At 37.8% G+C, this 16,975-nt stretch overlaps 1 protein-coding gene across 1 annotated transcript in view; it reads right to left on the minus strand.

The window, feature by feature from the left end:
- CFTR (CF transmembrane conductance regulator) overlaps nucleotides 1-16,975 on the minus strand; it is a gene marked incomplete at its 5' end in the record, with an annotated part of 192,659 nt that overhangs the window by 12,283 nt on the left and 163,401 nt on the right. Inside the window, 2 exons of the mRNA XM_082662061.1 lie at nucleotides 1,931-2,020; nucleotides 11,514-11,669. Of these exons, the coding sequence (XP_082518187.1) occupies nucleotides 1,931-2,020; nucleotides 11,514-11,669 (246 nt within the window). The remainder of the gene's footprint in view (nucleotides 1-1,930; nucleotides 2,021-11,513; nucleotides 11,670-16,975) is intronic.

Raw genomic sequence — 16,975 nt, forward strand, 5'->3', positions numbered from 1 at the left:
TTTTCTGCTTCTCTGGGATGTTGCTTTTTTGTCTGTGCTCCATTCTAAGGCTTCCTCAACAAAAATTTATCACTGCTACTCAAACACATGGCATAACTGTAAGGACAGCAGCCCATCTCTGTTTTTGAACAGCAAATTATTTTTAAAAGGATCAGTAAAAAAGATATACCTAGGGGGCTTCCCTGGTGGGGCAGTGGTTGAGAATCTGCCTGCCAATGCAAGGGACACGGGTTCGAGCCCTGGTCTGGGAAGATCCCACATGCCGCAGAGCAACTAGGCCCGTGAGCCATGGCCGCTGAGCCTGCGCGTCCGGAGCCTGTGCTCCGCAACGGGAGAGGCCGTGATAGTGAGAGGCCCGTGCACCACGATGGAGTGGTCCCCGCTTGTCGCAACTAGAGAAAGCCCTCGCACAGAAACGAAGAGCCAACACAGCCAAAAATAAATAAATAAATAATTTAAAAAAAAAAGATATACCTAAGTATGAGTTGATCAAATAAAAATCTAAACAGGTAAAATTTCTGCACATATTGGCATTTAAAATCTTAACCATGTCTTCTAAAATTTTAGATTATTTTTATGATCCTGATTTCCTGTAAACTTTATTGTGACTTGGCAATACTTGCAGATTTTATAAAGTCTAATGTCTTCCTTTCAAAGTTTCTCTCCCACCACACTGTGTTCCTATAGTTCATTCTCTGAAGTCACATCAAAGACCTTAAAACGTGTCACTTGCAATTTAGTTAATGTTTTCTTTAAAACCCCTGTTTGTTCGGTAATAAGGAAACTTTGATAATGAAGACGGTTAATCTAAGTGCATTTTATTAGGGGCATGTTAAGGTTAGACACTCAATGGGTAAGTGTTTAACACTCACAGGCATTTCAAAGCTTCTGTCAAGATCTACTCTGAAGGGAGGAAGCCAAGGAAAGAACATTTGGGATAAACCGAATTGGGCTTTACAACAAGGACCAAAAATGTCAGAGACAGTGGAATTAAGCTGTTCTCTGAGAAGACCTTTGCATCTCAATGTTCTTAGGTCCCATAATTGTAGTCTGCCACCATCCAGAGCTTTGGACATAAACCTCAAGTTTAGTAAACTGGAACAATTTATGTTCTCCTTTTCTTAAATATAACGCCTGTATTTCAAGGATTATCAGTTAACAGCTAGGGTGTCGGTTAAGGGAACCAAGAATCCCACTCTAGCTCTCCCCCAGCCCTAAATTCCTTAACCACCTGGTGGGTAAATACAGGGTATTATTTAGGAATTTAGATTCCATTTTAATACAGGGTATTATTTAGGAATTTAGATTCCATTTTAATCCATGTATTTCCTATGGTGTCCTAATGACCTCAGGGAATAGAGTCTGCCACATCTACGTCATGTGGTATTTTGGCTGGAGGTGCTCACAGCCAAAGCCTCTGAAGGCGGTTGATTTCTGGTGACTTCCAGACAAGATTGTAGCCATCTTCAGGTGTTCTAGGATGATCATTAACCTTTTGTGCTAAACCTATGCTTCCCAGAGAAGTATATCATGTCAAACCAAAGCCTCCTTCTTATGCTGGGAAAGTTTCAGAACCTAGACAGGGAGTAGATGAGATGGTGTGGACAGATGCTCCTCTGTATCGGGAATAATCCTGGTGTGCTGTAGGTGTCTGGGTCTCTCCTAGTTCATGTCTCAGGGATGCGCATTTGGGAAGAAGGCCAGAGTATACTATCTCTGGGGCCTGAGAGTTGGAAACTTACTACTGAGGAAAGGGCTAGGTCTAATCCAAAACACTTAGTGCTCGAGGTGTATTAGAGTTTTCCATTTTAAAGTTATCCACACACACATGCACATACATGCACAAAAGTATATAAAATCATCTCAGCTGTGATAACCACTCGTGTGTATGAGCAACCTTTTTCAGAATTACTTCAGTGAGCATCCTTACCTCATCAGCAACTTTCCATATTTCTTGATCACTCCACTGCCCATAAGGATCCAGGTTTTTTCTAAATGTTCCATAAAAGATGAATACTTTCTATATCAATAAAAAAAGAGGAAAGCATGAATAACCTAAAAAACTTTGTATATTTCCCTCATTTTATTGTGAAATATTCCAAACAGAAAAAAATATTTAAAGAAATAGCACAATAAACATCCATGTACTTACCATCCAGTTTTCTTAAATTTTTATCATATTTGCTTTGTATATTTTTAAGAAATAAAATATTACAGCTACATTTGAAGCCCCTTGTTAACACTTATCTAATCACAATGTCCTTAGAATAAAGAAACTGAGATCACTATAAGTTGTGGGAAATTAATTTTTTTTATTCCTAGTAATATTCCTTACTATGAACAAATATAAAATTAAAGTTAAAAATTATAAGTTTATGAGTTATAATTAACTTGTTAGAAGAAATTCCTATTTTGTTCATATATTTTCCCTGGATTTCTTTTATGATCCTAGCTTCCTCAGGGATTCTGAAACTCTATGAATTTACAGACACTCAAACACATATATTCATATGGTCTATAAACCAAGGCACACTTCTACTTATACAACCAGACAGACACAGGAAAGTGTCACGACTTAGAAATCAGTGAAAGAATGAGAATCAAATATTTGTTTAACTGAATGTATGACACAGAAGGGAAAGGAGGCAGATGAGCTGGATCCTGCTGAGGTAGCAAAATGACAATCAAATTTCCTGTAAGGAGCATTGCACAGCTATCCCCCCTACTTGCTACATCACTGTCTACTTAGGTCTGCCTATATGAATAAAAAATTTTTTTTAAAGAAAATCACTGTCTCACTGGGAAATGCTGATGCAACAATAAAGATAATATTTAGGTCTCTCTCTCTCTGTACACATGGGTGAACTGAAAAATACTTTTGATGTAACATTCAGAAAATTTTTTTCTTTACCATTTTTCTTTTGCCTTTGGTTAATAACATCCAGTCAGGAGAATTGAGAACTAAATTCTTTGAAGCTTTAGTTTTCATTAATTGCCTTAGGCTAAGAGAGAATGCTCAGTGCCCAACTGGTCTGTGAGGAACTGCACAAGGTAAGTCAGCCCCAGATGAATGGTGTCTGTGCCTCTCAGGCAGAAGGAGAGTATCCTCACCATGGAAGCCAAGTTCAAGGACAGTCACATTAGAAACCTCAGTCCCCGGGGCATAATTTATGGCTTAAAGAACAAAGTTGTGGCCAAATATCACAGGAACCCTCTGGAGAAGGCAACAAGACTTATGCTGGTATTTCTTAATCTGCATCAAATCACGTTCCTAAGGGATGCTTCCACTGCTTTACAGAAGTGAATATAAGAGACAAATATATGACTCATAAGAGATGATGGATATATTTGTACATCCTCCTCCAAGCTTCCAGGTAAATGAAAGTAATGTCCAGATAAGCTAAAGAGAGCAGACAAAGTGTGCTATCAGGAGATTCTGATAAACTAAAGAGAATTAAATAAGAAGTGGTTCTGAGAAGGCCAGTCAATGTATTATTGAAGCAATTAGGTTTATTTGGTATCTAAAGTTCAAAGGCTTGCCAATGGAATTTTGCCATTTACTGTTTTTCACATGTTTTCTTTTAATATTATGTTTCTTTATATAAAAGCTTCTAGCATTATTGAGAAACATAGGAAATAACAACTGTGAGGGTTTACCAAGTATAAGCCAATGTATTACTTCACTGAAGTTATCTCCACCGGGAACTCAGAGGCCAGAACACAGAGCTCCGGTCTATGGCAGGCTTACCGTGTGCCTGGCAAGGCTCTTTACATGTGTTATATCTTTTTATCTTCATATCAGCCTAATGAAATAGATCTTATTGTACATGAAGAAATCACAGCTGGGAGAAGTTAAGTGACTTGCCCAGGGTTACTTAGCTAGTAGTTATGGAGCTGGAATTCAAACCTAATAGTGTTTGTCTCCAAACCTGTGCTCCTCATAACCATAGCAAAATGCCTCAAGTCCTGGGCAGACCAGTTTTTATTCCTATCTGGAGCTCAAGAAAGATTAAAGGTTGAGCAGGTGCAGCCCATTGGGTCCATAAAAAGCCCATCAGTGCTCAGCAGCATAGTCATAATCCAAGCACTGCTATCCATCCCTCTGGTCACGGGCTCAGTTCCTGCACTGGGAGTGGAGATTTCAGCTTCCTGTTCCTATTCAGGATCTGACTTGAAGGTTTTTATATGGGTTACAGTGTCCTTGTAACTTTCAAAGAGACTTAACACATCCAATGGAAGAGCACAATAGGAAATTTTACTTTGGCCAAATGGAAAAGGCCATTATTCTGGAGGACTGTGTAGAGGCCAAAGGTGTCATAACATCAAAGCAGACACAGAAGTTATAAAGGCAAGGTGCCTTCCTAAGATGCTGTGGCAATGCAGCTCTGGCCTGGTAGGTATACCTGTGAACAGGAACCCAATATCTTTGAGCCTTAGTGTTATTGTAAAATGGGGAGATGCTACCTTTCTTCTCAAATCTTCTCTCACTTCGGGCTTTCCCATTTTGATAGATGGCACCTTCGTTTTATCAATCCACAAACCTTGGAGTCATCTATGACTTTTCTTTCTTCCTGATCCTCCCAAAAGGAACCAATCATCAGTCCTGTGGATTGTTTTCCCCAATGTATCTCAAATCCATTTGTTTCTCTATCTCTATGGCCACCACATAGTTCAAGCCACCGGTATCTTTCTCTGAACACTGTAAGAACCTCCTAATTGGTTTCCTTCCTTTCACTCTTGCCTCCCTCCCAGTCCACTCTCATTTAGCAACCAAAGTAATCACCACAAGTGTAAGTTGCATCATGTCATTAACCTTTTAAAAAAACTGTCAGCGGCCTTCCATTACATTCAGAGTAAAATGTAAAACCCATAAGATGGCCTACAGACCCTGCATGATGCAACCTCTTGCACTTCGTCTGTCTCATTTAGTGTCCCTGGCTACTCCACTCCCTTTTTCACTCCAGCCTCCAGCCTCCTGCCACCTGGGTTTCTTTTACTTCCTCAGTTCACTTCACACATTCTATCCTCCCTGCCTGGGAATCTCATCCCCTACCTTCTTCCTATGGCCAACTACATCCTTCAGGTCTCAAGTTCAATGTCACTTCCTCAGAGAATCTCTCTTGCTTCTTAACATCGAATAAGGTCATCCAGTAGGATACGGCTTATAGTGAATATTAAAATTACATATGCATTTATGAGCATTTTGTTTTTAATGTCTATCTCCTCTCCTAGACCATAACTTTGCTGTGTACCCTGTCATTAGCACACAGGCTTTACATAGTATATGCTCAGTAAACACTGCCTGAATAAATAAATGGGCTGATGTGAACATAAGAAGTAAAACTATGAAACATCATAGTCACAGTTCAGCACATACTATTTTTCTTCCTTTTGAAAGAATAGCTACCACAACCCAGAGTGTTTAAATGAATAGTACTAACAGCCCATTAAAACCTTGATGTTTGTAATTGCTTGAGAAATGGTATGCCTAACTTTTTTCACAGTAGCCTGATAATTTATATGTAATAAATGTATGGCAATATACTATATATTAATTTTATTTAAAATAGATGCATATTCAAAATTACACTGGAAGAAAGTTTTTGTTGAAACTAGACATCCAAAAATTTTAGATGCAGTGGATTTGATACCATTCCGAAATTCTATAGGTCTTTTGTTTACAGTTTATTGTCTAGCATTAAAATAATACTTTAATTTTAACTTTAAAGAAAAATTAAGTGAAGGAACTGGTTCAGTTAAAATTCAGTTTCATACAACTAATCAAACATTCCATTCTTGTCTGACAAATAGTACCTGGCACTCATTTGCTTTGAGGGGTGCCAGTGGGTGTCCCGTTGTTTTCTATACTACTGGAAACAGTGTTTCTACAAACTCATCTCTAAAGCTGAGAGGTCCTTGGAGGTCACCTACGTCCTTTTCCTGGTGTACAGATGAAACAGCCAGGGTCCTAAGAAGTTATATGGTTTGGCCAAGGAGGCACAGTCTGATTGTGCAGCAAAAAATACGCTGGAAATTATATATCACAATGATCTTCTACCTCTCTTTCAAGAAACTGTTCACCGGTGGGAAAATTAGGATGTGCAAATATTTGATATTTATGTAATGTTATCACGTATGTATGCTACAAAAACAATTCTTGGGGCTCAAGGAAGAACAAAGAGAGCACCATTGTTCGCCACCTGACTCATCTCTTCCCTGAAGCTGACTCCTCAACCGCTCAGGTCAGTGGCGATGGCTGAGCCTGTGTGGGGCGTTCAGGGCTGGCCACGCATCACAGCAACAGGCATTATGCTTTAGCCTTGGAGGTCAGATGAAAAACAAAAAAGCATTTGTCTTCTGCGGTTATTGAGTGTAGTATAAATTAAATAAGTGGGAGGAATGACTCCTTATCCTTAAGTATATAGTGTTGCTTTGTTTTGGCTCAGAAGGGTGGGAAAAATATATATATATACACAATATGTATATACATACATATACAGTGTATAGTTTTATTAAAATGTGGCCCAAATGTTTATAAGCAACAAAGTGTCTGTGATCTTGCCTTTTGGCAATGTTTGCAAAACTTTATTATACATTGAATTTGTACAATAAAAATTCATCAATATGAACAAATCGAGATCCTAAGGTTGGATTACAGAATGTCTAAAAATAAATGCTGCTTTGCTTTTAGGAACATCTAGGAAGAAAAACAAGGTGAATTTTATGAGTCAAAAATGTTTAAGCTTGATAACAACTTGAGAATAACTTTAAAATTTTGATGTACGTATCATTTATTTGTAGGTAAATTGACTGCATGTAACGTGTTCAGATTTTTGTTTCTGTAAAGTCATTTAATGTTTCACGACCTTTTACACTACGTTTTAATACACACTTTCTCAGAAATAGCATTAAAAAATGATTTTCAGATCTGGCCAAATTATCACAAATTTCAAATGGTTAGGCTCAGAAATAGTACAATTGTGTTGCACTAATGTCCATACTAGTTATTTTTCGTTTCTCCCTTGAATTCGGCACTCCACGCCCAATGCCCACTGCCCTCTTCACTTTAGTCCAGGCTCTCACCACATCACAGCTAGAGAGTTTCTGAGCCCATCTCCCTGCTTCCCATCCTGCCTGCTGAAGTCCTCTGTCCACACACAGCCAGCCGCAGCATACCCTTTGGCTGCTCTTTTCCTACCCTCCTTCCAGCTCAAGAAGACTCAACCCACTCCTCGACCACTTTAGTACTAGTGAAGTCTTGCCCTCTTTCTCCTAACGCTCCGTAACAGGTGGCCTCCTCTGCCCATTTTGCCCCCACAGCTCTTTCTAGTTCCACCTCTGTAGCTGTTTACAATATCCATGTCTAGGATCCTAGAATATCCTCTCCACAGCTCCCTGCCCCCAACCCTTCTAAAACCTACACATTTTATGACCCTTTAAGGCCCACCTCCATCATCATCTTCTTTGTGAAACTGTCAATACTCATTTGTCAATACAAAGATGAAAGAGACATGCTCCTCTACCCTTAAGGAACTCTAAAAAATAGTAACAACCAGCATAACACAGTGTGTTGTAATTGCTACATGCCAGGGAGTATTTTAAGTACTTCCAGTTATTTATTCCCTTACTCATTTAATCCTCATAAAACCCCAATGAAGTAGTTACTACCATTATACACATTTTACAGACAAGGAAATTGAGGCTCGGAGAAATTAAATAAATTGCATAAGTTTATATGGCAAGAAAACCCAGACACTGGTAGAACCACAGCCTCTTGTAAAAGAGAGCAAGCATTTAGTGACTCAGCAGAAAAATATACATCTTGAATTCCTACCATGTAACCTACTGTATGTGCTATATAAGACACAGAAAAATCAGTAAGGGAAAAAAAAAAAATCTATGTTTAATTTAGCATTGCTACTCTATTCTTCTTGCTAGATTTCTTTGATTGTTGATGATTTTGTCTTTACGTCTTGCTTCCTTAACTAGTAATGTCTACAAAGTGTTTATAATACTGAGTGGAAATTAAATAAATACACAGATAATTCCAATATAAGACATAGAGAAGTACCAGGAGAGATTTGTAAACAAAGTTCTAGATCCCATCTGGGACTGGGATGTGGGAGTGGAGAGCTGGGGTTGGAGTCAAGGTTAACAGGGAAAGGGAGTCAGAAGAGGCCATCTGGCAGAGTTTAACGTCTGAGATGCCAAAGTGACTCCAGTGAAGGAAGATCATCTCAGACAGAGGAAGTGCGTGGACAGAGGAAATGAGCGAGAAAAGTGAGGTATATCTCACGGCACAGTAAGTCCAGCTTGACTGAAACTTAAAGGTGCCCAGGTATGAGGAGTGGTGGATCTGACTGGACAGGTTGCGTTGGGACCAGATTATCAGGGACCTAACCCACAAATGGAAGAATCTGGATGTTATTCAGTGAAGAAAGGGGTGTCTTAGAAGGTTTTTGACTTGGCAAATCACAGAGTTGGAATGCTACTGTAAAAAGTTTAATCTGTGTGCAACATGTAATAGAGAATTCCAAAGAATAAGGTGAGAAAAGCACAGCAGTGGGGGTAAAAGAAGGAAGGCTACAGTTCTGTGGTGGAAGTAGCAATGACGGAGTGTGGAGCTGGATTCTTGCTCATCATTACCCACGGCACTCCAACACTATACTTAATTACCTATGCTTAATTTATCATTTTGGCTTCTTCCTCTGATCGCTGACTTAAGGCGATGAGCTCCCACTGAAAGCTCATGGGTGGGATTGGGACCTCAGTATCTTTTACATAAGTATGGAACCTATGGTACGTATTATCATTTAAAGCATATGAAAGTAGTTTAATAATTATTAAATTGTTAATTATTGTGAAATTGAATGTGAACTGCTGCACTCACAGTTTCATTGTTCAGCTCTACAGATACATGACTTGGCCCTATCTGATATCCCTGATAGCAAAAGAGGCTCCAGCTCTGGGGGAAGTCGTATGCAGGTATGGATTATTTTCAGATCATAAAGTCTTATTGCAGGAATAGGCCTAGTCATTCCCCAATTATAGTTTGCAGCCTTTCAAATTTGTAATTGAGGCTTTAAAATAAATTTAAACTTATTTTTCTGTTTTTCATGAATTAAGTGATTAACAAGATTCAAGGCGAATGAACAATTTTAAGTCTTGGTGTTCAATTGCCTAAGCCAATGGGACTCTGACTATAGGCCTCACCATCTTGTCCACGCTCTCAGAGCTGAGAGGTAGAGTAGAACAAATTAAAGAAGGCTCCACCTTGAAATGTACACAATGTCCTGTTTTCCACACTGGTACCTTCTCTAAGATTGCTTTCTAGCTGCAGGAGGGAAGAATACACAAATACACACACACACACACACACACACACACACACACAAACTGCAAGAATTTGCCGAAACTAATGACATCTTGTGATTCCACAGCTGACGTCTCGAGATCACTATGAGGGAGAGGGAAGTTTCTTGTTCAAAGTTCCTGTTTCATGTGTCTGAAAACAAGTGATTAATTGACCTAGAGATCTCTGCTATCTCAATGTCAGAGGTCTTGGGGAAACTCTTGCAAGGTCAGAAAGATGGAAGGGAAAACAAAAGATGGAAAAGCAAACAAAAATAGTTCCTGGATTTTTAATTTCTTCTTTCTGCTTTTTAAAGATCAAACTCCAGAAAAGGAAAAAAATTACTTAATTTGAACTTTCAAAGGAAAGTTGGGAAAATAAAAGCAACTCTTGGTTTGGATGTTAAAAAGGTCTGAGGAGTTTACCCTCTTTCTCTCTTTCTTGGGCATTCACTTAACGTTCTCAAGATGTCACTGTACAAGAAATAGTACCTTCTGTCTACAGACATCCTTGTGATACCGGAAGACAGTCCCAGAAACCAGGGTCATAAACATGTACAATGAGAAGCATTTTTATTAGCACGATTACACAGTTTTAAAGGCGTAGCTCAAAGTATTTCTTGTTTAGTTTATAAAAAACTTGATGCCATAGAAGAGGGAAAAGGCAAGTTTGGAAGATTCATGTTGGCAGAGAGGCAAGATAAAGAATTTTCATAATTCTAGCTACTTGGTTTTCCTCTACGTTTTGCATATTTGGGTTCCTAAGTAGAACATACAATAAAACAAAAATCTTTTCATCACATGGCAGATAAACTAAAGGATTCTCAATGAAACTGAAATTATTTCTTAGAGCTTTGCTTATTCTAATGGGCGGATTTGTATAAACAAGAACAACAAAAAAGAACAAAAGTTTCACTACTGTAGTTTAAAATGGGATCAGAAAATAGAGTCAACTGAACGGCAGTGCATCTCGGAAAACCAAATTCTATCCCATGCTCTTCAACATTGTTATCTTGCCTAATGTTGTCACCTCGGGATACTTGTATTCCCAGTGTTTCTTTATCTTCAGACCCTCTGCCAATCCCTTTTTTCTTTCTGAAGAAACAATACTGTTTTTCAAAAGTTCAACCAAAGCTGAACTTTTGAAAAAGCTTTTGATGAAGCTTCTGGCAACATGACAAAGTTTAGACAAATGAATTAAAAGCATCAGTCTAGCAGTTACAATATTTAGTGCCTCACTAGATGAAAGGAGCAAATGTTCCACAGAGGTAATCTATCAAGACATACAAGCTGTTTTCTCAGGCTAGATTTGTAGCCTGTAGCATCTACCTGGAGATGCTCCTGGCATTTTAATTTTGTGTTAAAAGTAGAGAATTGTTAGGACCATGGTAGTAGAAAGGATTCAGTGCTCATTAGTATAAGGGGAACAAAGATATTAAACCAGCAACTATATCCATAGAGATGAGAACAAACACCAGTAGATATACAGCCCATGCCTTTCAGATTTGGTCCCAGTAAAGACATTCTTTAGTTTCCATTAAGATCATTTAAAAATGGAACTGTTGCTATTTCTCTCATAATTAAAAAGTCCTCTTGCACAATAACACAGATAGAATGATACTAAGCCAGTGAGAATGAAGATCCTTTGTGACCCAAATCAAAGAGTGACATTAAAAAAAAAAAAAAGCTACAGATTACTCTGACATGGTTCATTCTTTTCAAAGAACAAAAAACCAATCATTACACTTTTTATTTTCAATTCCACTACTTCATGCTTCCAAGTGTTTGTTATTTCAGCAGCATCTTTTATATCTTGCAAAGCATTTCTCAACCTGCTGTGATTGCTAACTTGGAGCTCAGACCACTGAAGCAGAAACAAAAAGTTGATAAAAACAAAAGCCCCATGCTCCTGCTGTGGTTTACGTCTTCCGGAAAAAGCTATCAAAACTATTAATAGTTCGATAACTGTATGTCAGAGAATCCCAAACTTCTAGAAGTAGTTTCTCTCCCTATGAAAAGGCTGCATTGCAGAAAAAAAAAAAGACAGCGATACATAGGGAATATATTTTGCAGGGAAATGTGAATTTCTTGAGTGCAAGTGTCAAATAAAGGGAACACTGTACTTAGTCATTTTTTTTACTAGCTAAGTCTTTCTGGCTTACCTGTGGTAGGACTCCAAAGGCTTTCCTCCACTGTTGCAAAGTTACTGAATTCCAAGACACACCATCTATCTGGATTTCTCCTTTGGTGTTCAGCAGTCTCAAAAAAGCCAGTAACAAAGTGCTCTTCCCTGATCCAGTTCTTCCCAAGAGGCCCACCTAGAATATCAGTGATGGAATTACTCCTGTGACAGATAGATACAATACCATAAATGTAATCTGATATTATACATTAATAAAAAACCCCACTGGAACCGTTTTCTTGTTGCTGTTGTTGTTTTTTAAATCATCACCAGGGGAAGTTTCACTTATTCATTCAAACCTTTTTGCACACTTCAAATTCTGACCAAAACTGATCTGGAACAGAGCAACCCTGGAAGACAATATAGAAACTGGCCATAACAGATTGGACCCCTGATGCTGGGTTCATTTATTACTGACCTTTACTAACAGCAAAAAGGTTGAAAATGCCCATTTTGCATGGAAGAAAACAAAGATACAGTGTCTTAATGCACTAATTTTTTTTTAACATCTTTATTGGGGTATAATTGCTTTACAATGGTGTGTTAGTTTCTGCTTTATAACAAAGTGAATCAGTTATACATATACATATGTTCCCACATCTCTTCCCTCTTGCGTCTCCCTCCCTCCCACCCTCCTTATCCCACCCCTCCAGGCTGTCACAAAGCACTGAGCTGATCTCCCTGTTAATGCACTAATTTTTGAGAATGGGCTCAAGCCAGAAGCAGAGACCTGTAGCTTGATCTAGTTCCAAACATGAATATGAGTTTGAAAATTAATAAATCTGCAACGGTTCTAATATTTAGATACTGCCATAGTAAAATAAGCGAGCATCAAGTTTAGGCCTAAAATAAAGAATAAGTTCACATTCTCACAGAAGGCAGGTTGGGCCTTACCACTCCTCAGTGGATAAGCACATGGACAGTTGTCAAATCAACTTTTTATATCCATTCTGACTGGCAAGAAGAGAATTTTAGGAAGCAAAAGGGATATTAAGGAAAAGAAAAAACTAGTCTTGTTCCTTAAAGACTGTAAGAACACAGCACGGAAGTGAGAAGGCTGTGCACTGCAAGGAGAGAAGAGGTGCCTCATGTGCCCCACAGGGAGCTGACTCTGTGTTCTGATGCCAGCCCAGACCCAGCTCTTAGAGGAAGATGCTGTGAGTGGGACAGAACATTTCTGCAGTCATTAACTAAACCCTGAATAAAGCGCTCGACATTTAGTGGCACTGAATGTTTCTTTCTTTCCCCTTACATTATTGCTATTTCTTTTTTATCATTTGGCCTTTTTACAAGAGAGCTGAACAAATGGTCTTGTAAATCGTGCTTTTTACACTATTTGTGGTAAAGGACAGTTTTGCTTTGTGTTTTAGTTTCCAATCCACCATCAGTACTTTAAAAAGTAGAAAATAAAAATGAATTTCTAAATGCTTACTCTCACTTTCTATACTTATTACAGACTAGTAACAGTTTCTAAACCAGAACTAGTTACAGACCACAATAAATGCTTGAGAGTGTACAGAAACCCACAATAATAACTTATTGAATACTGATTAGGAAGCTGGTAGTAAACTAGGCCTTTAGGTAAGCTGATTAAACAAAAGTGACACAATTGTCTTTCTGTCTATCATAAGAGCCCTATAATGGGAGTTTCACACGTTTGTTTTCTGAGACAACTGAGAAAATCAGATAAACAACAGGTTATACATAACACCCTGTTGAGGTTCTTCATACTACTAATCACAATTGGTAATTATTTTATTTATTCTTTCCTTGATTATTGCTTGTATTCACCTAAAGAATATAAGTTCAAAAAGGGCAGGGTAATCTATCTTGTTTTCCACTGAATTCTCATCACCTGGCATAGTGGTTGGCTCACATAAATACTCAATAAAAACTTATTTGGATTGACTGAGAGACAGTCAGATGGAAGGCTGAATGGATGGATGGACAGACAGACAGATAGGTGGGTGAGCAGGTGGGTAGATAGAGGGAAGGAAGGAAGGAAGGAGGGGAGGAAGGGAGGGAGGGTGGATGAATGAATAAACTTATTTAGTAGATCTAATAAATAAATGGATAGAGTCAATTTTGGTCAATTACCAGATCAACTCTTAATTTAAAAATCTTGTGGAATTTCATATGCACACTTCTATTTCTGAATCAGCCCATGTTGTACAAACACATTCACCACACATCATGATTTTCCAAACACAACAGTAAGGCTTTGTATAAGCAATCTGAGTATGTCCTGTGTAGATGAGGCATGAGGAAAGAGAAGCAAAGGCAAGTTCAAGAGCAGGAAGTGATCTGCTCTAAAGTCATATCAAGCACTTTTGATGAAAAGTTCCTTGAGTTTCAGACTCTTAAATCATTAGCCAGGATTCTAATGATTAGGATAAATGACTACATTCCTTTTCCTTAAGAAGCAAATATTGAATGTTTAGAGAACACAGGTTTTATGTTGGGATAAAACCGGATTCAGAGGCAATTTGTAAATCTTTAGCTTTAAAGTTTTTAGCTATCGCTCTGGTTTCCTTATATTGCTGAACTGCTGGCATTGCATTATGCCACACACGGTTTTCAACAGCGCGGAATCTAATTGGTTCATACATAACAAAGTCTTCTGTTGTTTATATAATTGGCACATAATAATTCTTTTCCAGGATTTGTTTTTCCAGGCTTCTCAGTGATCTGTTGAATAAGGCCAGAGTACTTCCCGCAAATAAGCTTTTAAGATAGATCTTAATTCCAAGTCAATGTTTTCTAGTAACTTCAGTGTACCTCCTCTTTGAGAACTTTGGATCAAGATAAATCAAAATGTTATGTGGAAAGTTAAACAGTGTTGAGTTTGGTGCTAGCTGTAATTGCATTGTACCATGACTAGAACAGTCTCAGTACATTCTTTTCAGAGTGTCTTATTCACCATTTTAATACTGCAACAGATTGAAACCTGTTGTAATTATTTTTTATCTCCTTTAGTCTCCAGAAATCAAGATGCCAAATCAAATGAAATTTGGATCCCCAGAGTTATAATAATTGTAACTTTTATATGTTATTAATCTGTTTATTAATAAAACATAATTCCTAACATAATAAGTTCTTGAGACTATGCTCCTTATAAAACCAGTATAAGACAGAATTCCATATGTGTTTAACAAATCAAATAGATACTAGGCACTTATGCTGCTATGATCTGAGCCCTTGATATTGTTTGAATTGTTTGTGGCATCTTAGTATTTTAAAGAGACTACAAATGGAGAGAGCAGATAAGCTCACCCAAAAGAACAGACCTTGAAGTCTGATTCAATATCTATTTAATCAGAGAACTATCCAGTACTGTAATATATACAATATATTATCTGAGGCATTTTGTTAAATCTAGGTTTATCATGAAAGACCTAGCTCCAGATTAAAATCACAGCCTGTATTTTGAGAGGAAAGAGAAAAGGAAAAAAAGGAAGAGATATTCTAGTTAGGGGAAGGTGATGTTAAAAATTTAGGCAAAAATCAAAAGCTTTTAAGAAAAAACTATTTGAGACTGAAAAGAAAAATAAGGTTTTTTTAAGTTACTGTTTTTAAGTTAAAGTTATGAAATACTTTCTACATTTCTCATGCGTTGAAAATAAAATTTAAAGCACAGGTTCTGTGAAGTACAGGCCTAAATTAAGAGCCAAGAAAGTAATAGGACATCTCTTCACTAAAGTAATTTCTATGAACAAAGTGTTTTAATATGAATATTGAATCATTTTTATGCACAAAATATTGATTTTTTCATCTTTTCACCATGCTATAGGCTGAATATTTGTCTCTCCTAAATTCATATGTTGAAATCCTAACCCCCAATGTGACAGTATTAGGAGGTAGGGCCAATGGGAGGTGATTTGGTCATGAGGGTGGAGCCTTCATGAATGGGATTAGTGCACTTATAAAAGAGGCCCCAGAGAAATCCCTTGTCCCTTCCACCATGTGAGGTTACAGTGAGAAGACAGACACCTATGATGAAGTGGGCTCTCATCAGACACTGAACCTGTGGGGCCATGATCTTGGACTTCCCAGACTCCAGAATTGTGAGAAATAAATTTTGTTGTTTATAAGTCATGAAGCCTATGATATTTTGTTATAGCAGTCTGAATGGACTCAGACACACCATAGAACCAAGAACACTGAAATTCACTAAAAATTAAACAAGAAATGCCCATTTAGGTCCTTTTCAAATGTTTTTTCTCTCTCTTTTAAGAAGATGAATTAGACCACAGTTAAGATTGCAGGACTTTTGGATAATAGAAATAATATACAGATGGTCCCTGACTTAAGATGGTTTGACTTACAATTTTCTGACTTTACAATGATGCAAAAGCAATATGCATTCAGTAGAAACTATACTTTGAATTCTGAATTTTGATCTTTTCCTGGGCTAGTGATATGTGGTATGCTACTCTCTCATGATGCTGGAGAGCAGCAGTGAGCTGCAGCTCCCAGTCAGCCATGTGATTATGAGGGTAAACAACTGATACACTCACAACCTTTCCATAACCATACAACCATTCTGTTTTCACTCAGTATAATATTAAATAAAGTACATGAGATATTTGATACTTTATTATAAAATAGGCTTTGTGTAAGATAACTTTGCCCAACTGTAGGCTAACGTAAGTGTTCTGAGCTTGTTTAAGGTAGGCCAGGCTAAGCTATGATGTTCAGTAGATTAAGTGTATTAAATGCATTTTTGACTTAATATTTTCAACTTATGATGGGTTTAATAGGACATAACCCCATCATAAGTCAAGGAAGATCCATACTAAACTTGAGCCAACTTCTTAATCACTATGCAAGAAGTTTTTGGGGGGGCATCTTGTTACAGTTTGTAAGATGTTGTTAAAGGTTCTAAGGGCAAAGCAGTAGAAATTACATTCTTAAGAGAGTTGCTCAGAATAACATTTTAAGAATCAATTCCTACTGTAATCAATCATATGATCTAGAAGTAGGTATAATCCATTCATTCATTCATGCATTTAACATATAGTAAGCTAGGCAATGTGCCAGGCAAAGGGACAAAAAAAATTGAAAAACAAGACTTCTAGTTTCTGGTCCAGCATATAAGGAATTTGGGTGTCATCACTCTATATTAACAACAAGTGAAAAGCTGAGCAAACTGAAAATCAAAACTCTTCTTAGATCCTTCAGAAAATGAAGTCACAGGGCAAATCACTGCCACCACAAGTGGAGAGACAGACAGAATCACAACTTACTGGAACAGAAACCCATGATCAGAAACCTCCATAGCAACTCGAGCGAGGGTAGGGAAATCTAAACTGTAACCAACAAATTGCTGGAGGCTCAGTGTGGTCAAGTCTGAGAGTAAAAACCTCCCAGTGAGGTCATTCATAGAGAGGTCCCCACACTTTTGTAAGTATTACCTCCAGGAGCTCAATCACAGTTCATCCC

Source organism: Grampus griseus (assembly GCF_964374135.1).
Source record: "Grampus griseus genome assembly, chromosome: 9".
NCBI classification, from domain to species: domain Eukaryota; kingdom Metazoa; phylum Chordata; class Mammalia; order Artiodactyla; family Delphinidae; genus Grampus; species Grampus griseus.